Source organism: Chelonia mydas, chromosome 12 (assembly GCF_015237465.2).
Source record: "Chelonia mydas isolate rCheMyd1 chromosome 12, rCheMyd1.pri.v2, whole genome shotgun sequence".
In the NCBI taxonomy this organism is placed as follows: domain Eukaryota; kingdom Metazoa; phylum Chordata; order Testudines; family Cheloniidae; genus Chelonia; species Chelonia mydas.
Genome location: NC_051252.2, coordinates 9,357,082 through 9,380,630, shown reverse-complemented (window position 1 = coordinate 9,380,630; position 23,549 = coordinate 9,357,082). Strand labels below are relative to the sequence as shown.

Here is a 23,549-nt window from a genome sequence, read left to right as displayed (position 1 = left end):
AGAAGGACTCCCACTGACTATAATGGGAGTTGTACTGGGTACCCATCCTGGAATTTGTAAGTCAATCTGTTTTTTTTCTTTTTTGGCTTATGTATCAGTAGCAATACAGGTTCTGTAATTGGAATTTAACTGAGAATTCTGTTGATGATGCATAAACCAAAATATAATCCAATGAATACTCGGGATTCGTGTTCGTTCTTCAGTGCTCATCGAGGTAAAAAAGTAACAAATATATATTAGTAAATTGGCAGATACAGCTCTGAATACACATGGCAGGTTTACACCTACACGGCAACTGGGGGTGTAATTTGCAGCTCTTGTGGATTTATCTGCACTACCTTTAATCTAAATAGCTTGCTCAAAATAGCAACGAGGAAGTGGCAGGATGGGCTTCAGCACAAGCTATATAAGCCTACCTGTCGTGTCCTCATCCCGCCCAGGTATCACCTTGCATTCATTGCTAGCCCATGCCTCTGTATCCTCACTGCTATATTTAGCACACTAGCTAGATTTAAGCTAGTGCAGGTATGCAAAACATGAGCTGCAAATCACTCCCCTGGTTGCAGTGTAGATGTAATCTGAGTAAGGTGACATTTTTATATGGTCACTTTTGAGCAGACCAGCACTATAAGTATTTGTACAGGTAGAAAGTAAAATCCCTAGAGAAAGAAACCCTAGTGGCCAAATTTGCTAAATTTTGGAGGATTTATGGATTGCCTTGTCATCTTATTTCCATAAAGCATTAAAGAAAATGAGAACTCTGAGCATATGCTCCATAATGAATAGACATTTGCTATAGATTCCTCAGCGTTTTACATTGAGGTGGCACTGCAACACCTATACTGAAGCAGTCTTATTATGAACCCCTCTTTTCAATTATTTATAACTTTGGCAAACTTTTTAGGTTAAAATTGTCTTTGGTCTTCCATAGAATATAGAATATCAGGGTTGGAAGGGACCTCAGGAGGTCATCTAGTCCAACCCCCTGCTCAAAGCAGGACCAATCCCCAACTAAATCATCCCAGCCAGGGCTTTGTCAAGCCTGACCTTAAAAATATTGAAGGAAGGAGATTCCACTACCTCCCTAGGTAACGCATTCCAGTATTTCACTACCCTCCTAGTGAAAAAGTGTTTCCTAATATCCAACCTAAATCTCCCCCACTGCAACTTGAGATCATTACTCCTTGTTCTGTCATCAGCTACCACTGAGAACAGTCTAGATCCATCCTCTTTGGAACCCCCTTTCAGGTAGTTGAAAGCAGCTATCAAATCCCCCCTCATTCTTCTCTTCTGCAGACTAAACAATCCCAGTTCCTTCAGCCTCTCCTCATCAGTCATGTGTTCCAGCCCCCTAATCATTTTTGTTGCCCTCCGCTGGACTCTTTCCAATTTTTCCACATCCTTCTTGTAGTGTGGGGCCCAAAACTGGACACAGTACTCCAGATGAGGCCTCACCAACGCCAAATAGAGGGGAATGATCACGTCCCTCGATCTGCTGGCAATGCTCCTACTTATACAGCCCAAAATGCCGTTTTCTGGGCAACAAGGGCACACTGTTGACTCATATCCAGCTTCTCATCCACTGTAACCCCTAGGTCCTTTTCTGCAGAACTGCTGTCTAGCCACTCGGTCCCTAGTCTGTAGCAGTGCATGGGATTCTTCCGCCCTAAGTGCAGGACTCTGCCCTTGTCCTTGTTGAACCTCATCAGATTTCTTTTGTCCCAATCCTCCAATTTGTCAAGGGCCCTCTGTATCCTATCCTTACCCTCCAGCGTATCTACCACTCCTCCCAGTTTAGTGTCATCTGCAAACTTGCTGGGGGTGCAATCCACACCATCCTCCACATCATTTATGAAGATATTGAACAAAACCGGCTCCAGGACTGACCCTTGGGGCACTCTACTTGATACCGGCTGCCAACTAGACATGGAGCCATTGATCACTACCCGTTGAGCCCGACAATCTAGCCAACTTTCTATCCACCTTATTGTCCATTAATCCAGCCCATACTTCTTTAACTTGCTGGCAAGAATATTATGGGAGACCGTGTCAAAAGCTTTGCTAAAGTCAAGGAACAACACGTCCACCGCTTTCCCTTCATCCACAGAGCCAGTTGTCTCGTCATAGAAGGCAATTAGATTAGTCAGGAACAGTCAGCATGGATTCACCAAGGGAAAGTCATGCCTGATCACTTTCCTCTCCTCTAAGTGCTTCAGAATCGATTCCTTGAGGACCTGCTCCATGATTTTTCCAGGGACTTTGCCTGAGATTGATTTTTTTTTTGGGGGGGTGCAAATGAGTAAAATGAGTTCTTTTGTTTCTAAAGAGAATATTGAAAAATAGGTAACTTGCTAATGTTACGTTATTTCCCAGTCAGGCAGCTTTAATATTGCCATTTCTAAACATTTGGGTGCTCAACTTCGCAACCAAAGATGTACTAATCATTCAGGGAAATACTGTGGCCTGTGTTATGCACAAGGTCAGTCTAGATGAAAATGGTCCCTGATGGTCTTAAAATCTATGAAAATGTAGAGTTACTTTAATGTAGATTTTGTATGTAAATGTAATTTTTATGTCACAATATTAATCAAAGGTGGGAACTTATTTTAAAGGTGGAAATATCCCATATCCCTAAACAATAACTTCTACTGAGAAGAATGTAGGCTAAGTGGAATTCTAAGACTTCTGATACCATTCTGATATATTACATCACACTTCATGTGGAGAACCTGTATCTCTTGCACACAGGAGCATGTAACTAAAGGCAAGCTTCTTACATCCTTGTCCATTCTTTGGTAACTTAGCAAATTTCTACTTTGTGCAACTTGTTTTTCTATGATTTTCTTGATAAGACTGTTACTAGAGTACAAAATCTTCAGAATATATCAACTCTTATCTTAACGTGTGCCGGTTGCAGAAGTGGGATATTATTACTGTGTTGGCCAGTCCTCTTTGGCCAGGATTTTCTAGCATTTTAATTTTAGCTTTCAAATCCTAGCATGGTCTTGCTTTCTCTTATCTCTGAGCTCCTCTCTCTCCAGACATTCTTGTCTAGTGTGCTCTATCGATATATAACCTAAAGCTGTTTTACAATTATAGATATATTGCTCAAGGATTTTTATTTTTTTTTGTTACTTTGGAACACTTTCCCTGGTATTTATGGATGTGTGTTCAAGTTTGCGTTAAATATTGACCTCTTTTCATGCTTTAGACTGATTTGTGTTTTAATGTATTGTAGTTATTTGGAGGTGGGTGAGGATTTTAAATAATGTTTAGTTCCAGGCTTTTCACCCTCTCCAAGTCAAATCCATCCTAAAGACCCACTTTTTCTGTGAGGTCCACAAACAGCAAAAGTCAAATAACTCTCAGCTCCTCCTTCCTTAAGTCCCCCTCTCTGTCCTGTCTTAGGATCCTGAGGCCATCTGTACGCCTATTTTGTGCAGCACCAACGTACCTTCAGCACTTCAGTAATATTTGGGGGTGCTTACATTATGATAGGCGTTTATAAAAATGTCTCTTGCAGTTGCTGCTGTGCTAAGCTATTGCTTTATTCCTCTCACATTTCCCCCTAAACATACTCCTGCAACCAGGTAGACAGCTCTTTAAATAACCCACTAACACTGAATTTGAAGTGATGTGAACTACTGTAGAAAAATTGCTACCCACCCCTGTGTTCCTAGCCACATGCTTCAGTAGCTTTGGGACAGGAATCGGGAAAGCAGTATGGCACCACTTAGAATGTAGACACTTAAGTTTCAGTGGGGAAAAAATAGTTTGTGACTTAAGAAATCAAGTAAAAGTGAAATGAGACATTCTCCTCTTTGAAAACATAAACTGGCTGGAAAAAAACCACAACTGCTTTTAAGTAAGCTTGCATCAAAATAGCTTTTTGTGTGTGCTGATGGAAAGAAAACTGTAAATGACTTTCATGGGTTAAAATAATAATGTGTGCTCAGTTTTATTTTGCTTCCTTCCCACTAATGCTGCTTGAAATTGCTCTGGTGGGAAGGTGATTCTGCTTGACCTTTGTCCAGCAGGATATTATTGAGGCAAACAACCACCTAGTAAGTTTAAAAACCAGACATTATGTATAAGAACAGCCTCTGCAGTTTATACTTGCTGGGATAAAAAGGTTATTTATCTGAATGCTTCAGAGCATAAACTAATCACCAACTGGGGTCAGGAAGAAATTATCCCTTCCATCTTGAGTATAGTATTACATAAGTAGGGGCATCATGGATATTTTTCATCTTCCTGTGAAATATACGGCCCTGGGCAGAGTTGGAGACAGGATACCACATGATCAAGTCTGATGCTCCAAGAGGTAGAGTGCTGGTTAATAAGGTCCATCTTTCAAACATGGACACTTTCATTCTCAATGATGATTCATTTACACAAAGTCCTTTTCCACTGAGACTTTCAATCTTGCCAATGAAAATATCAAAACCTGAATAAGTCTGCTACCTGCTGCTGAGCGTTCCAGGTATCCCGAGTTCACCTCCTCTTCTGCGGATCTTTATGGAATGGAAAATAGAACTATTACAATTCAGCACGTGTCAGCAAAAAATGGTTAAAGTCCAAATTAATTTTGGGCCAAATCTAGAAGCCCTTAGTCATTACTCCCGTTAGTCCCAACACTCCCATTGAAACGAGTGAACGTTTTGGGTAAGGACAGAATAAAAGCTAAATTGGGAATTCAGCATTTGGCCTGTCAAATGCAGCCATTCTCCGTAGAGCCCGACAAAATATAAATGCTTACCCCAATATTGATTTTATGTTCCTTCTCCTGTCACCATCTTTATAGAATCACCAATAAAATAGATACCTTATGCCAGATTAATTACAGCTCTAAATACACTGGCTTCAGCCCATACATACTGCATTAACGCTTGGAAGTCCAGATGTGTAGTTCATGAACACCAGACTTTTCTTTTTTTTCCCAAGCCAGAGCTTGTTCACCTGTGTACATGGTGAGTCAGCTAACTTTGTCCTCCAGCATCATTTCCTGAAAGAGAAGCACCATGGGTTTTAATTGATTTGATTAAATAATAAATGATACATTCTCGTATCTCAGCCTAGGCAACATTTCCAGTCCATAAATCTAGGGCTTTGAAAGGAAGAGCTTTTAAATCGTGTATAAATTGCAGTAATTCCTCCACCTAAGGCACTGTTGTACAACAATGTTACATTATTAGTTGCTGTCTTCTAGCACTGAACAGGGAACTTCAATAGAATAAATAAAACATTTTTATCCCTTAAAGCTACCGTGTCTCCATCCTTGCTTCACTGTAGACCGTTTTGTACAGGAGCTTTCTCCAGCCCCTCACTATTTGGCTTCCTGCTACAGATAGGAAGAAACCTTCTCACAGTGCTTGGAGAGGGAGAATCTCTCCGTTTCATAGCTAGGCTTGTACCTTTGTTATGTCGGGGAACTATCTTACAACTTTTCTTTCCTTACATGACTCCACATGTCTGTCTCTCTTCCCTGCTAGCCTTTTAAATAGGTAGAGCATGATTTTACAATAGTAACCCAACATATTATAGTAGCACTACAATGAGATGCATTGCTTAGGTCCAATACAATAGACTATTGGTTGTTCTAGGTGTCCAGCATCTGATACTTCAGTCCATTAACAACGCTGGCAAATGCCCAGCCTCTTCCCTTCCACTTAACCCAGCCCACATCAGTGCAGCGGGCTCACATGTAAGTATACAACTCAAAGACATTCAGCCAAATTTTCATAAATGGCCACTGATTTGGGCTGACTACGTTTCTGGGTCCTCAACTTGCGACCTGGGGCCAGATTCCCAGAAGTGCTGGTCATTTGCAGCTGCGATAGAGCTAACTGGAGTCGAGGATGCCTGAAGAAAAGAGTACTTGTGGCACCTTAGAGACTAACAAATTTATTTGAGCATAAGCTTTCGAGGATGCCTGAGTACTTCTGAAAATTAGGCCCAAAGGGCATCTAGTTAGATGCCCCAAAATCAGTGGCCATGTTTGAAGTCAGTGTCAAGGGGGGATTTTAAACCTTTCTAGGTTATAACTCCTTCACTTGATCTGTAGATTTACCAACCCATGTTCAGCAAGGCAGATGCCTATGTGTATGGCCAAGCAGATGCACATGGTATGTCCTCAAGGTCTTTTGAAAGGAAAGTTTCAACGTTAAGATGACAGGTCCTGTGTGTGCAAACAGTTGGTAACTCAAGTGAAAACTACCCTAAAATGTCCTGCTCTGTTGCATCCATGGTCTGAGCTATAAGATACAGTATGTAACTGGTTGGAGAAGGTGAGCGCTAGTCCTGTATACAGTAAGTAGTACATTGTTAATTACACTCTAGAGGCTTTCCTAGGCACCATGTAAACACTGAATGTCCTGCATTATTTAAACATACAGCAGACAAACGGGTTCCTGAACTCCAGTATGATTTCATTTCAGAAGGAACCCTGCAGGTTTCTTTTTTCCTTAATCCAATTGCAACAGGGAATTAAAAGCCTAATAATTTTCTAAAGGATGGTGCAACCTGCACAGTCCTTCTAATCCCTAGGGAATTGCAGCTTCACATCACTTCTTCCTTGGGACAGCTGCCAATGCCACAGTTTGACTTGTAGGCCCAGATCCACCAAGCTACTCTGTGTGGATGGGCCCTGTGCTCTCACACAGCTCTCCTGACTTCACTGATGCTCCCTGCAGGGTCAGGAGTACACCTGTGTTGCAGCATGCAGGATTGGGGCCTTAGATTTTAAACTCCCTAAGCCAGGGACCTAGTATGTGAACTTGTTTGTAGCCTGTGTCATATATTTTGGTGCCAGATAAATAATAATATGATGATATGTCTGGGGGGAGAAAGCAGAAGGAGACTCCGCTGGTTGGAAGGCATGAGGTGCGATGTCCTGAGGTTGGGGGTTCCACGACCACCACTCCCAAGAGGAGAAGGCGGGTGGTGGTGGTCGGGGACTCTCTCCTCTGGGGGACCGAGTCATCTATCTGCCGCCCTGACCGGGAAAACCGAGAAGTCTGCTGCTTGCCGGGGGCTAAGATTCGCGATGTGACAGAGAGACTGCCGAGACTCATCAAGCCCTCGGATCGCTACCCCTTCCTGCTTCTCCACGTGGGCACCAATGATACTGCCAAGAATGACCTTGAGCGGATCACTGCGGACTACGTGGCTCTGGGAAGAAGGATAAAGGAGTTGGAGGCGCAAGTGGTGTTCTCGTCCATCCTCCCCGTGGAAGGAAAAGGCCTGGGTAGGGACCGTCGAATCGTGGAAGTCAACGAATGGCTACGCAGGTGGTGTCGGAGAGAAGGCTTTGGATTCTTTGACCATGGGATGGTGTTCCATGAAGGAGGAGTGCTGGGCAGAGACGGGCTCCATCTTACGAAGAGAGGGAAGAGCATCTTTGCCAGCAGGCTGGCTAACCTAGTGAGGAGGGCTTTAAACTAGGTTCACCGGGGGAAGGAGACCAAAGCCCTGAGGTAAGTGGGAAAGCGGGATACCGGGAGGAAGCACAGGCAGGAATGTCTGTGAGGGGAGGGCTCCTGCCTCATACTGGGAATGAGGGGCGATCAACAGGTTATCTCAAGTGCTTATATACAAATGCACAAAGCCTTAGAAACAAGCAGGGAGAACTGGAGGTCCTGGTGATGTCAAGGAACTATGACGTGATTGGAATAACAGAGACTTGGTGGGATAACTCACATGACTGGAGTACAGTCATGGATGGTTATAAACTGTTCAGGAAGGACAGGCAGGGCAGAAAAGGTGGGGGAGTAGCACTGTATGTAAGGGAGCAGTATGACTGCTCAGAGCTCCGGTACGAAACTGTGGAAAAACCTGAGTGTCTCTGGATTAAGTTTAGAAGTGTGTGCAACAAGAGTGATGTAGTGGTGGGAGTCTGCTATAGACCACCGGACCAGGGGGATGAGGTGGATGAGGCTTTCTTCCGGCAACTCACGGAAGCTACTAGATCGCATGCCCTGATTCTCATGGGTGACTTTAATTTCCCTGATATCTGCTGGGAGAGCAATACAGCGGTGCATAGACAATCCAGGAAGTTTTTGGAAAGCGTAGGGGACAATTTCCTGGTGCAAGTGCTAGGGGAGCCAACTAGGGGGGGCGCTTTTCTTGACCTGCTGCTCACAAACCGGGTAGAATTAGTGGGGGAAGCAAAAGTGGATGGGAATCTGGGAGGCAGTGACCATGAGTTGGTTGAGTTCAGGATCCTGACGCAGGGAAGAAAGGTAAGCAGCAGGATATGGACCCTGGACTTCAGGAAAGCAGACTTCGACTCCCTCAGGGAACAGATGGCCAGGATCCCCTGGGGGACTAACATGAAGGGGAAGGGAGTCCAGGAGAGCTGGCTGTATTTCAAGGAATCCCTGTTGAGGTTACAGGGACAAACCATCCCGATGAGTCGAAAGAATAGTAAATATGGCAGGCGACCAGCTTGGCTTAATGGTGAAATCCTAGCGGATCTTAAACATAAAAAAGAAGCTTACAAGAAGTGGAAGGTTGGACATATGACCAGGGAAGAGTATAAAAATATTGCTCGGGCATGTAGGAAAGATATCAGGAGGGCCAAATCGCACCTGGAGCTGCAGCTAGCAAGAGATGTCAAGAGTAACAAGAAGGGTTTCTTCAGGTATGTTGGCAACAAGAAGAAAGCCAAGGAAAGTGTGGGCCCCTTACTGAATGAGGGAGGCAACCTAGTGACAGAGGATGTGGAAAAAGCTAATGTACTCAATGCTTTTTTTGCCTCTGTTTTCACTAACAAGGTCAGCTCCCAGACTGCTGCGCTGGGCAGCACAAAATGGGGAAGAGATGGCCAGCCCTCTGTGGAGATAGAGGTGGTTAGGGACTATTTAGAAAAGCTGGACGTGCACAAGTCCATGGGGCCGGACGAGTTGCATCCGAGAGTGCTGAAGGAATTGGCGGATGTGATTGCAGAGCCCTTGGCCATTATCTTTGAAAACTCGTGGCGAACGGGGGAAGTCCCGGATGACTGGAAAAAGGCTAATGTAGTGCCAATCTTTAAAAAAGGGAAGAAGGAGGATCCTGGGAACTACAGGCCAGTCAGCCTCACCTCAGTCCCTGGAAAAATCATGGAGCAGGTCCTCAAAGAATCAATCCTGAAGCACTTACATGAGAGGAAAGTGATCAGGAACAGTCAGCATGGATTCACCAAGGGAAGGTCATGCCTGACTAATCTAATCGCCTTTTATGATGAGATTATTGGTTCTGTGGATGAAGGGAAAGCAGTGGATGTATTGTTTCTTGACTTTAGCAAAGCTTTTGACACGGTCTCCCACAGTATTCTTGTCAGCAAGTTAAGGAAGTATGGGCTGGATGAATGCACTATAAGGTGGGTAGAAAGCTGGCTAGATTGTCGGGCTCAACGGGTAGTGATCAATGGCTCCATGTCTAGTTGGCAGCCGGTGTCAAGTGGAGTGCCCCAGGGGTCGGTCCTGGGGCCGGTTTTGTTCAATATCTTCATAAATGATCTGGAGGATGGTGTGGATTGCACTCTCAGCAAATTTGCGGATGATACTAAACTGGGAGGAGTGGTAGATATGCTGGAGGGGAGGGATAGGATACAGAAGGACCTAGACAAATTGGAGGATTGGGCCAAAAGAAATCTGATGAGGTTCAATAAGGATAAGTGCAGGGTCCTGCACTTAGGATGGAAGAATCCAATGCACCGCTACAGACTAGGGACCGAATGGCTAGGCAGCAGTTCTGCGGAAAAGGACCTAGGGGTGACAGTGGACGAGAAGCTGGATATGAGTCAGCAGTGTGCCCTTGTTGCCAAGAAGGCCAATGGCATTTTGGGATGTATAAGTAGGGGCATAGCGAGCAGATCGAGGGACGTGATCGTTCCCCTCTATTCAACACTGGTGAGGCCTCATCTGGAGTACTGTGTCCAGTTTTGGGCCCCACACTACAAGAAGGATGTGGATAAATTGGAGAGAGTCCAGCGAAGGGCAACAAAAATGATTAGGGGTCTAGAGCACATGACTTATGAGGAGAGGCTGAGGGAGCTGGGATTGTTTAGTCTGCAGAAGAGAAGAATGAGGGGGGATTTGATAGCTGCTTTCAACTACCTGAAAGGGGGTTCCAAAGAGGATGGCTCTAGACTGTTCTCAATGGTAGCAGATGACAGAACGAGGAGTAATAGTCTCAAGTTGCAATGGGGGAGGTTTAGATTGGATATTAGGAAAAACTTTTTCACTAAGAGGGTGGTGAAACACTGGAATGCGTTACCTAGGGAGGTGGTAGAATCTCCTTCCTTAGAGGTTTTTAAAGCCCTGGCTGGGATGATTTAACTGGGACTTGGTCCTGCTTCGAGCAGGGGGTTGGACTAGATGACCTTCTGGGGTCCCTTCCAACCCTGATATTCTATGATTCTATGATTCTAATAGCGGATGAAATTCGCAAATGCAGATATTTGTACAGCCCTCTTAATGCATATCTGTACATTTGAAAATCTGATCCAATCATAATTTTGGTATTTTGCCAGATGTATCGATCCAAGCCTCTTTGTTGTACGCATCATTCTGGATAACTTGAAAACATGCTTGTTAGGTTTCTGGTACTTCCTGGTTCTGGCTTGGTTGGGAAAGACTACAAAATGTCCTTTCTCTTATGGCTATTTCTGCACTTTGATTTCAAGTTCTATATTGTGAAAACAAGAGAATGGTTCTAACTAAACTCTTTTGAACATGAAATAAAAATTATATTGAAGTCTGTTCTCTGAAGTGGTTTCAAGGGATTATCAAGTATTTGAATCTTCTGACTTCTGTTTCTGTAATACGTTGTGATGATGAGTCTAAAGCATATAAACAAATAAACTGTGAACATTTCCCTCAAATAGAGCTCCTTCTTTCTAATGCTGGTGTAAGGGTTCCCTTTTTATATGGCATTTGCTTTCCAGCTTAGCTCCGCTGCTGCCCATCAGAAGTTCCCCTTTAATTTGGTAGATCTGGCATTTGCACATGCCTCACAGCGCCATAACCATTAAATATTTGGCTTCCTTTGGCAACCTTCTTCTCAGTCTTTGTAATGCATTTGGCCCTGCCTTCTTAGATGCGTCCTGTTTGAAAGCCTGTGTTCCAAAAACAGCCACGTACCAAGGGAACGCCGTATTGGTGAATGTGTTGATACTTTACATGACAGATACTCAGAAATTCCAAGAATTTCCCCACTATACCTTTAAGCAGATCATGACCTTGTATTTCATTTGATTGTGCTTTCCCTCCATTAACCTTTTATTCTTAACACTGATATCTTGCCATTCACAGATGATGGGAAGTTGTCCTTGGAGGAGTTCCAGGCTTTTTTTTCAGACGGGACTCTTAATGAAGAAGAACTTGAACAGCTCTTTCATACCATTGACTCAGACAACACCAGGTAAGCATATAAATCTTTGTCCATTTCTTTCCCACTGACATAGATTTTAGGACTCTTGATGTGCAACTATTAAAGTTTTGCTTCTTAAAAGATCTAAACATGTGCAAGGTATACTGTGATGGAATTCTTCTGTCAGCCTTGAGGGGCTTCATTTCTTCAAGGTTTGACCTCCCGTGGTGAAGACCATTAGGGCTCCTTGTTCTCCTGGTATAAGTTCAACACACTTCCTGAAGCACAGCCTGTTTATGAAAATCTCTGAAATTATACATTTTGAATAATAGGGACAATCAGCTAACCTTTTGATTTTTTCCCTTGTTTCTAGAAAGTTTTGCTAGGGCTATCTAATCTAGCTATCCTGATCTGTCTGTGAGTTTCTAATGCAGCTGTTGTTAGAATCCTAGAATCATAGGCCTGCAGGGGACCTTGAGAGGTCATCTAGTCTGGTTTCTTGCACTCATGGCAGGACTAAGTATTATCTAGACCATCCCTGACAGGTGTTTGTCTAACCTGCTCTTAAAAATCTCCAATAGTGGAGATTTTACATCCTCTCTAGGCAATTTATTCCAGTGCTTAACCACCCTGACAGTTAGGAAGTTTTTCCTAATGTCCAACCTAAACCTCCTTTTCTGCAATTTAAGCCCATTGTCCTATCCTCAGAGGTTAAGAAAAACAATTTTTCTCCCTCCTCCCTGTAACAACCTTTTATGTCCTTGAAAACTGTTATCATGTTCCCTCTGTCTTCTCTGCTCCAGACTAAACAAACTCAAATTTTTCAATGTTCCCTCATAGGTCATGTTTTCTAGACCTTTAATCATTTTTGTTGCTCTTCTCTGGACTTTCTCCAATTTGTCCACATCCTTCCTGAAATGTGGCACCCAGAACTGGACACAATACTCCAGCTGAGGCCTAATCAGCGCAGAGTAGAGCGGAAGAATTACTTCTCATGTCTTGCTTACAACACTCCTGCTAATACATCCCAGAATGATGTTTGCTTTTTTTGTAACAGCGTTACACTGTTGACTCATATTTAGCTTGTGGTCCACTCTGACCCCCCGATCCCTTTCTGCAGTGCTCCTTCTTAGGCAGTCATTTCCCAATTTGTATGTATGCAAGTGATTGCTCTTTCCTAAATGGAGTACTTTGCATTTGTCCTTATGGAATTTCATCCTGTTTACTTCAGACCATTTCTCCAGTTTGTCCAGATCATTTTGAATTATAATCCTATCCTATCCACCAAAGCACTTGCAGCCCCTCCGAGCTTGGTATTGGCTGCAAACTTTGTAAGTGTATTCTCTATGCCATTGATGAAGATATTGAACAGAACCAGACCCAGAATTGATCCCTGCGGGACCCCACTCATTATGTTCTTCCAGCATGACTGTGTACCACTGAGAACTTCTCTCTCAGAATGGTTTTCTAACCAGTTTTGCACCCACCTGAGAGTAGCTCCATCTAGGTTGCATTTCCCTAGTTTGTTTATGAGAAGGTCATGCGAGATAGCATCAAAAGCTTTACTGAAGTCAAGATATACCACATCTAGCACTTCCACCCTATCCTCAAGGCTAGTTACCCTCTCAAAGAAAGCTGTTAGGTTCGTTTGATATGATTTGTTCTTGACAAATCCGTGCTGACTGTTACTTATCACCTTATTATCTTCTAGATGTTTGCAAATTGAGTCGCTAATTATTTGCTCCATTATCTTTCTGGGTACATAAATTAAGCTGACTGGTCTGTAATTCCCTGGGTTGTCCTTATTTCCCTTTTTATAGAATGGCACTATATTTGCCCTTTTCCAGTCTTCTGGAATCTCTCCCGTCTTCTATGACTTTCCAAAGATAATCGCGAATGGCTCAGATATCTCCTCAGTCAGCTCCTTGAGTACTCTAGGATGCATTTCATCAGGCCCGGGTGACTTGAAGACATCTAATTTGTCTAAGTAATTTTTAACTTGTTCTTTCCTCATTTTAGCCTCTTCTGATCCTACGTCCTTTTCACTGGCATTCACTATGTTAGCTGTTCAATCGCCACCTAGCTTCTTGGTGAAAACTGAAAAAAAATAAGTCATTAAGCACCTCTGCCATTTCCACATTTTCTGTTATTGTTTTTCCATCCTCATTGAGTAATGGGCCTACCCTGTCCTTGGTCTTCCTCTTGCTTCTAATGTATTTGTAGAATGTTTTCTTGTTATCCTTTATGTCTCTAGCTAGTTTGATCTCGTTTTGTGCCTTGGCCTGTTTAATTTTGTCCCTACATATTTGTGTTATTTGCTTACATTCATCCTTTGTAATTTGATCTAGTTTCCATTTTTTGTGGGGCTCTTTTTTTATTTTTAGATCACTGAAGATCTCCTGGTTAAGCCAGGGTGGTCTCTTGCCAGACTTCTTGTCTTTCCTACGAAGTGGGATAGTTTGCTCTTGTGCCCTTAATAATGTCTGTTTGAAAAAACGGCCAACTTATATTTGTAGTGAATGAGCTCCAGTTCTTGACATGAGCTAACTGCAAACACAACCCAATGGAAATTCTGTGGTTTGAAGGCTTAAAGAATCAGGCTCTTAATGTTACACCATAAAAATATTGGCTTTTCATTAATTAGTAAGGCTGGATAAACTGGTTAAGAAATGGTAAGAATTGACCTGAACCTTTACTGCAGAACTCCCATCAAATCCAAGTTTTGTTTTCTGTAGTTTGAAAAAATGTATCTAAAGGAAGTAACAATACCAAAATACCTTGAGTGGCTTTCCTAGGATTGTCTTGTAGGGTCGTAATACATCTCGGAAAGAATCACAATAACAATGTGAAGGATAGTGTGGGAGTCAGGGGAATAAAAAGAAGAGGGCATTCAAAATCTGGACTGTAGCAAAAATCAGACTGACACTACTCTGCCATGGTAGCAGAGACACTGACTCTAGTTCCGTCTCAATATAACAGAGAGGCGGAACATGGCAGGGTTTACACGATCAAGGTTGTGGGACTCAGGAATGCTCTGTTGCTGGTCTGAAATAATCCATATTTGCTAAGTTTTATGGTGTTGCACAGTGCGTGTTAATTTCATTTGGTCTTTGCAGAAAGGTAAGACGGCTAAAGTCCAGACTGCTGTGTGGAGTTTAGTATCTGGTTATGGGTTGCTGCTTAGTGGAAGTGGTGAGCTTGATTGTATTGCATTTTGCTTTTGTGACTTTAAATAATTGGCAACGTCCTTAGAGACTGTGTATGGGCACTTCTTACTCCTAAACTAAAAAGAAATGAAAATGGGCAACTGTTCTAAATGTTTTGCAGTAGTGCGCATAGAAAACATGCCATATAATACTGTGCTATGCAAGTTACAGCACATTGTGTGCTTGACTGATGTCTGAATTCTTGCACAGCCCCCAGCTGCTACAAGTGTTGCAACTAGCTTTGGGTTCTAATGAGTTGTCATGTCTTTTTACCCACAGTTAAACTAGTGGGCATTGCATTAGAAAGAGGTCAATTTTAAACATTTTCTGTTTTGCTCCTAGCTGAGGATGTGAAACAAGCAGCTCGAGATATTTTTTATAACTATTTTTTCAACTTTTGGAGAACAGTTTCATCTAAACACTTGAATATCCAGGTGTTCTAATTAGATGTGTCAGATTCCTGCATTGTTAGTGGTGATTTGCTTAGACTCCTAGTGCCAGCACTATCTCAGTTTAATACAAAAAAATCTATAAAATGTTCAGCAAAAAAACAACCTCCCCACCCCATATATATATATATACACACACACACACACACATATAAAATATTTGAAAACCTATTTATCTAGTCTTTGAAATCCTTAAGGACAAGATGCTTTCAGAGTGCCATCCTGGTTTAACATCTGGTGTTCTTGGCTGAACAAAAACTTCGGATTTTGGTCATAGTTCCAAGTTAAATCTTAGCATAAATTTATGAATTTTTAACATCAAGATAAATCTACCAAAACTGAGAGAGAGAACATTTTGTAAGTGGCAGAAACTTTGTCCCCAATCCCTAGCTCGCTAGTGCCAGGCTTCCCTCAAGCAAAAGCAATTTATGTAATCTGCTCTAGAATTGTGTGGATAGTTTTCAAGCTTTTTAAAATGCTTTTAAATTTTTGGAATAAAAATTGAAGTAAATTTCAAAATAAACAGACATTTTGAATGGAAAACTCAAAACATTTCATTCTGAATATGTTGAAACAAAAGGTTTTCAGGTTTTTTTTATCTTTTGTTTTTGATTGAAACAATTAATTGATTTTTTGCCAAGAAGCTGCTTAAAGTTTTGGTCAGCCTGAATCTGCATTTTTTTGGTGAAATAGTTTCAGCTGAAAATTTTCTCCCAGCTGTAGCGTGCATTTTGCCACAAAGGTGAAAAGACAGTTGGACTACCAAGGGAAAGGAATTTGTGTCAGCTGCCCTGCGCTGAGAATGCCTTCCCACCAGCTCCTAGATGTCTAAATCTATAGCTTGTTAGCACAAATGCTCCAGCTAATCTCAACTGCCGTGGAGAGAATAAGGAGGGGAAAGTTAATCTCTCTAACCTGAGTTAGCCTCCATTCCTGGTGGATCATAGGCACCCTGCACTAGCTGTTCCTCTAGCGATATCCTGTTTGGTACCAGATCTAACTTCCAAGTGGGTCACCTCATGTAGATCATATAATAATCCAAATTAGGAATCACAGAAGCATGTATGACAATGGCAAGGTCCAGAGTTGAGGGAAATGGTCACCTGACTAGGAAAAGTGCTTTTACACTTTTCATGTCCTCTGAGATCAGTTAGGAAACCTAGAGTGCTGTAAAACTGCAGCACTTGAGTAAAGGGCATTGAAATCACTCAGCAATGGGGACAGGAGTCACCCCCTCTCTGCCATTGTGATCTTTTCTCCTGACGTCTGTCTTGTTTTGATTACACCTTAGTTTTATTCAAATCCCAGCCTCAGCGAGGCACTAGAAAAAACAAGGAAATTGTGTCATCCAGATCTCATGAAAATAAGACATCGACTGTTGTCTGCATGCTGATGACATCAAAGCCCCATACATTCCCATTGGACCGGAAGAATTAAGATGAGAATCCTGTGGAATCTCACATGAGATCTCTTTGGGTAGCTGTATTATCACAAAAGCAAAAAAACCACCTGGAGATGAGGGAGGAACAAAAACCACTCAGATAATATTCTCTAACCCTGCTAGGATCTGTAAGCAGATCAGCAGTGGCCTAGGTTGCTGACAGACCTGAAAGAATTCTTATGCATGCCTGATCTTCACACACAAATGAGAGTGGGACCCAGACTGACAGAAAAGGACTGAGGAAACCCTGATGACTCCCGCTGGCGCTCCAGGGTGCCTTTTCTGTTCCTTCCATGAGGAATTTTGGTAACTCATGCTTTTTAAATCTTGCAAAATAAAAAATTCTCTGGCCTACTGGGATAACACTGTTCAGTATAGCATTTAATCATCTAACATTTGTAGTTGGGGACAATGCTAAATATGATTAATAATATTCCCTTTCTTGTTATCACCATTCCAACAAGTATTACTCCCTGCTTCTTACATTCTGTCTGGAGTCTGGTATGTTCTGAAATTATTGGTTTTGAATTAGTTTATTGTCAGACATAATATTTATTGTCAGACATAATATTGTCAGATTTTTCTTATAAGGAAATTGCTCTATGCAGTAAAAGACAAAGGCTGAAATATCAGATGGGTACTGTGCATTTTCTTTCAAATAAGAATACAGGGCATATTAACTTTATCTTTCTAAAGGCAATTTGAATTGAAATTAATTGCTGGTTGAAAAGATAAGTTAATTTATTTTCAAAGCTATTTTGGTATTTCATTTTAACTGTGTGCTTTTCTCTTACTCCTCCATCACGTTTGCTTAGTGTGCAGTTCTAAAGATTTTGTGACTTAAATTACTTTGTAGCTAGAGTAGTGCTAGATTAAGAAAATTATGTTCTTGCTGAATATTAATAATTGCTGTTACCAGCCAAATTATAAAATGTTGATTCCATTTCCAGAGTTCTTATAGGCACAGGGGAACTGACTTAGTTGAATAGGAACATCTAGTTTGGTTTCTTGACTTCCTTGAGACAATAAAGGCTCATTTGGAAGATGATGGTTAACCTGAGAAAAATGAAGAGGAAGGTCACAATGCAGGGGGAAAATGAATACTTAATGACCCAAGAGCAAGTCTGTGCTACTGCCTATGGGTACCCAGCTAGAACACGCTACAGCTTGGCAAGTTATTTTTTAAAGGATAAGAATCCCCCAGCAAAATGTGTTCTTGTCATCAGGGGGGAGGCTTTAGGTGTTTAACTAAAATGAGATATCCAAAAATAGCCTTGAAACATTAATGAGGCTTGTTCTCAATACTGCTTTGCCTAGAAAGTGTCATTTAAGAGGTTAATGATGTGGCACTATAGGCCTGTGCTACAAGAACTGTTTTGTATAATGTGATTATGGAAAATCAGCAGCAGTATCTTTGTGGGTTTTCAGTCCCTTTAATACTTTGCTCTCTTTATATGCTATTTTTCTTTCAGAGCAGATTAGAGTTCCAGGACAAGTGAGATCTCTTTAAAAGAGCAATTCCCTATTCATATCTTCAATGGGCTAGCAGATGAACAAAGTTGTGTGTCTATAAGCAACTTCCCCCTGCTTCTTCAGGGGGATTCCTCATCCTTTTAAATAATCTCTGCTCTGTTCTTGGCCTTTCTTTTGGATCTGAAACCAACCTTATTCATCTTTCACTGCTCATACTGTTGCTTGTTGCTAAGGCACTCAGATACATGGTATAAATGAACTGTGACAAAGAGCAGAAGGAACATGTCCATCTTGCCCTCTGTATTCCTCCAGAGGTTAAGACTAGCAGAGGAAGCGTGCTTCGCTCTACCGAAACAACTTTGCATGTAAGGCAAATACTGCAAAATCCCAAACTGACTTCACAGAAAAGAAGAATGAAATCATGTTTCTCTTATTAATTACTTCCATAATGTCTTAGAGATATTCCAAATGGAGAAGATGCCATTCCTGTCCCCACTACCTTTTGTGAAACATGGAAGAAGATGGGAAGGAAAGAGATCCACCAATACCTTCTCCATCCAAAGATTCATATGTGAGACATGATCACTGCTCCTGGAGGAGAGAATTAAGCCTAGATATCCCTGCTACTATCTTCTGGTGGAAAGGCCTTCCTGACCCCAAATTTAACCATTCGGTTAGGCTTGAACATGTGAGTGTAAATCACCACACTTAAGCATCTACCCACTTTATACCCCTAATGCAAATTGTCTATTTTTCCCCCTTAACATTTACTGATGGTGAAAAGCTCTTTATGTATAACAAGGCCAGAAACAGCACATCCGCCTGAGGGGAGAGGAGAGCCAAAATCAGGGGCGCTGTAACAATTTGTATAATGGGAGGAGTGGGGGGGTGGGAGCCATTGAACCAAACTGTAAACCCTGTGTATGATGGAAACCACTTCAAGCCAAGGGGTGCGGCCGCACTCCCCGCACCCCTAGTTCCAGCACCTGTGGCCAAAGTGGAAAATCACTGTGACTACTCTGTTTGATTTGGACTCTTACATGTGTGATCTGCCACACCCATTGTCACCAATGCAGACTTTGGTCAAATCTGCCTCCAGAATCATCGTCTTCCACAGTGTATCTAAAGCAGACCCTGCTGCCGTGGGTTCCATCAGCACCTCTTGCCTCTTCCTGGGGCTGAGCAGTAGCATGATGGTGATGATGTTACTAACCTAGACATAGAATAGGGAGGCATAGCATCACCAGAAATTAATTTCTAATGGAGGAAGGAAATAAACATACTGGGTCAGGTGGTCAAGCACCTCTATAGCTCTCTTAGAGCCAGGCAGAAGCTGTCTCAGGATTGTAAAAATTGGTGATAGTCGCAGAGTATTTGTCAGGTAGATCTGAGGGTCACTGCACACAGGATGCAGAACTCTTCGTCAAAACAAAGTGCGGGGAGGGAGGGCGATGATCCAGGAAACTCCAGAGTCTGCTCTCAATTGTGACTTCCATGGGAATTGAGGGAGGTCAACAGCTTACCAAGTGTAGGCCTGTAATGAGTAGGAGAGATTCTGTGATGCTCCACTTTCTGCTCTACAAACTCGAACACTCAGCAGCTCTTGGACCTGCTCTTTCATTAGCTGGTTTTGATATAATAATCCCAAATGCAAGCAGCTGCATTAGCAAAAAGTACTAAGTCATCACACTGAAATTTTATTAATTGGTATCTTGGTAAGAAACTGCTATGAATGGAAATGGTCACACTGTCTGGAGTGGCTCGCATTCTTCCCGGGCTGCCTGGCACTGCAATTGGGCCAATTGCTTTGTAGTATCTGGGGCAGATAAACTCTCAGTTCCTAATCTGGGGCTTTCTTTTTATGGGATTTTCCCCTCTCATCACATAACTTTTCAAGGTCTTTTATGTCAAAACCATCATATGTCTGTGGTCCACTCCTTGTGTCTGTTCTTTAACCTTTAAAAATTCTCAATGTCAAGTTTAAACTTTTAACAGTGCCGGGTTATAATCTATAAATCCAGTTGACTGTGGCATATGAATCCTGCTGACTACGCCAATAGTCACACTGTCTGGAGTGGCTCACAAGCAAGAATACCAACCTCAGGGCAGGGCACAAACCCCAAACTGGTTGTGAGTTCTATACTTAGACAACCAACCAAGTAACAAATGTAAACTCCTCAGGCACTATACAGCCTTAATGTAAGAGTCTCAGACAGTCCCCTTGGGCATTCTGATCTATCTTGCCACCCAGACAAGTTTGACTCTGTGATAGATGGTCACTTTACACCAAAGATCACAAAATATTCAGGTTACTCCCAGTCCCAAAGGACCAGTCACTTACCCCAGGTCAGTTTGCACCAAAGACAATGCTTATAGCCAATCCTGTAACACACTAACTAAAGGTTTATTAACTAGGAAAAAGAAATGAGAGCTGTTTATAAGGTTAAAGTAGGTAAGCACACACTCACAAATAAGATACAATCTTAAATTCAAAAGGTAATAGAAACTTCTATAAAATCAAGCTTTTATGTCCTTTGGGGCTAACCCAAGCCAAGCATCTTGGGCATCTCTTTCTTATGTTCAGGAATCTTTGCCCCTCAGAGTCCAGACAGCATAAAGAGACCGTAATTCCCTCTGGTCAGGGATTTTTATCCCCTCCTTCATAGAGTCCAAGCTGATGGGACGAGCATTTCTGCACGTAACCTCTGCATGGGTGGGTGAGCGGAGCAATCGACAAATATTTGTTCAACAATGGCCTATTTTGATTCCATAGTCCTTCCTGATGGGCAGGAGATCACACCTTCTGTAGAATCCAGCATTTTGCATTAGACATTAGGTGAAGTTTTTTCACCCTGTTTGGTGAGTTGCATAGTTTCAGAACAAACATTTTACAGTTATAGAGCAAACACATAAGTAGTACCTATAGAATGGGATACAGATAGTATAAATAGGATTAATACATGCAGCATCCTTGAAGAGAAATAGAAGGAACTCTAACTGTGAAGGGAAGAGAGAAAGGAAATTAGAGAGAGGAGGAATGAGAAGGACCTAAGTCTGTAAAATTGTACGTATGCTGTTACACAAAACATCGTTCTAATCTGTGCAAGTTAAAATGTATGAGAGTGAAAGTGGGAAGAGTCTTAAATGTTGAATAAATAGATTTAGGGCAGCATTTTCAAAAATGCTGAAGTCCCATTTTCAAAAGAGACTTGGGCTTCTAAGGAATTTAGACTACTTGCCCAAGTCCCTTTTAAAAATGGCACTTACGCTATAAAGTTACTTAAGCATTTTTGAAATAGTTACCCCTATGTTGCGCTTGAGCAGTCTGACCCAAATGTCTGAAAATGTTACGTTTGTATGCAATCAGCCTCTAATGTCTGTGCTCAAACTGGGGACTTGTGCAAGCTTTCTTAAAAACATGGCCTGAGAGCCTGAAGTGTGCTTTGTAAAGCAGAAGACTCCCAGCATTTACTACTTTTTAAGCTGCAGTAAAGAGCATCATTTTCTGAAGTCTGATAACACCATTCCACAGGGCTCTTTCTGTTGACAGCTATTTTTTCACACAATAATAGACCTCAGAGACTGAATTTTCTTTGGTTTCTAGTCTTTTTTCAGATAAACTAATTAGTTTCACATCCACCTCTTTGAATGATGTTGAAAATGCCCCTCATTTGTGGCATGTCAGGAGTCTGCTGTAGGTGAAACTGATGTGAGCCTTTAAATTTAATCAGTGATCACAGTGCCTCATCTGCATTGCCACAGGAAATAACTTTCGTGTCTAGTTTATGGTGTTCTTCCCCCTCAGACTCTCTCTTTGCTAATGATAAATGTCATATTGCACTTGTTGATCTCCTTGATAAACAGATCTTCCTAATGGTAACACAGGCTTGTTTTGAATATCAGTGAGGGCAATTAGGGGACTGGAATCTTAGCTGATGTGACTGGGGTCTCAGTGGGGGCCAGGCAAGGTTACTCAGTTAGGATGAATTGCAAAGAATGGGGCAGACAAACCCCAAAGCTGATAGATAATTCAATACTTAGATTTACCAGGCCAGCATAAAACAGCTTCTTTATTACCTCACTGCTTGCCCAAAAACCAACACCACAGTTCCCTTAAAGCAACCCAGCCTCAAGCCTCCATCCAGGCACCTAAGTCAAATATGATGAATATTTCTGAAAATCATATTTCATCATAAAAAGAAAAGGTTCTACCAATCCCAAAGAATCGGACACATTACCTCCCAGGTGATTGAATATTCCAGATCTTACCCAAATACATGCATACAGCCAATTCTTAGTAACTAAACTAAAATTTATTAAAAAACGAGAGAGAGAGAGAGTATGGTTAAAAGATCAATATACATACAGATATGAGTTTAATTCTTGAGGTTCAGATACACAGATGGTGAGCTTTGTAGTTGCAAATAAATAGTTCATAGGTTATACTCCAATGTCCAATATCCTATTCAGGGCGGACCAGTCAGCACTGGAATCTCAATCTGGTGGTTTAAGCTTCCCCTGACGAAGCATCAAGCAGATCTGAGATGGACAGGATCAGGACCCAAGGGTCTTTTTATACAGTGTTCTAGCATCCACTTGGCCACAAAGACCTGGGTAAACAATAGGCTTTTGATGTAACCTTCTGTTTTCTAAACACCTACTACAGGACAGGCCCAACAAAGAAAATAACAGAACGCCACTAGACATCACCTTCAGTCCCCAACTAAAACCTCTCCAGTGCATCATCAAAGATTTACAACCTATCCTGAAAAATGATCCCTCACTCTCACAGATCTTGGGAAACAGACCAGTCCTCGCTTACAGACAGCCCCCCAACCTGAAGCAAATATTCACCAGCAACCACACACCACACAACAAAAACACTAACCCAGGAATCTATCCTTGCAACAAAGCCCATTGCCAACTGTGTCCACATATCTATTCAGGGGACACCATCATAGGGCCTAATCACATCAGCCACGCTATCAGAGGCTCGTTCACCTGCATATCTGCCAATGTGGTATATGCCATCATGTGCCAGCAATGCCCCTCTGCCATGTACATTGGCCAAACTGGACAGCCTCTACGTAAAAGAATAAATGGACACAAATCAGACGTCAAGAATTATAACATTCAAAAACCAGTCGGAGAACACTTCAATCTCTCTGGTCACTCGATTACAGACCTAAAAGTTGCAATTCTTCAACAAAAAAACTTCAAAAACAGACTCCAACGAGAGACTGCAAATTAATTCCAATTCAGCAAACCGGATACAATTAACTTTTAGGCTTGAATAAAGACTGGGAGTGGATGGGTCATTACACAAAGTAAAACTATTTCCCCATGTTTATTTTTCCCCACTACTGTTCCTCAGACGTTCTTGTCAACTGCTGGAAATGGCCCACCTTGATTATCACTATTTTCTCTCTCCTGCTGGTAATAGCTCACCTTACCTGATCCCTCTCATTACAGTCTGTATGGTAACACCCATTGTTTCATGTTCTCTATGTATATAAAATCTCCCTACTGTATTTTCTACTGCATGCAACTGATGAAGTGAGTTGTAGCTCACGAAAGCTCATGCTCAAATAAATTTGTTCGTCTCTAAGGTGCCACAAGTACTCC

At 42.0% G+C, this 23,549-nt stretch overlaps 1 protein-coding gene across 10 annotated transcripts in view; it reads left to right on the top strand.

The window, feature by feature from the left end:
• Positions 1-23,549, top strand: part of NECAB2 (N-terminal EF-hand calcium binding protein 2) — a 378,861-nt gene that overhangs the window by 144,639 nt on the left and 210,673 nt on the right. For all 10 annotated transcript variants that reach the window (XM_043526524.1, XM_037877468.2, XM_043526527.1 and 7 more), the window contains one exon: positions 11,298-11,406. In XM_043526524.1, the coding sequence (XP_043382459.1) occupies positions 11,298-11,406 (109 nt within the window). The remainder of the gene's footprint in view (positions 1-11,297; positions 11,407-23,549) is intronic.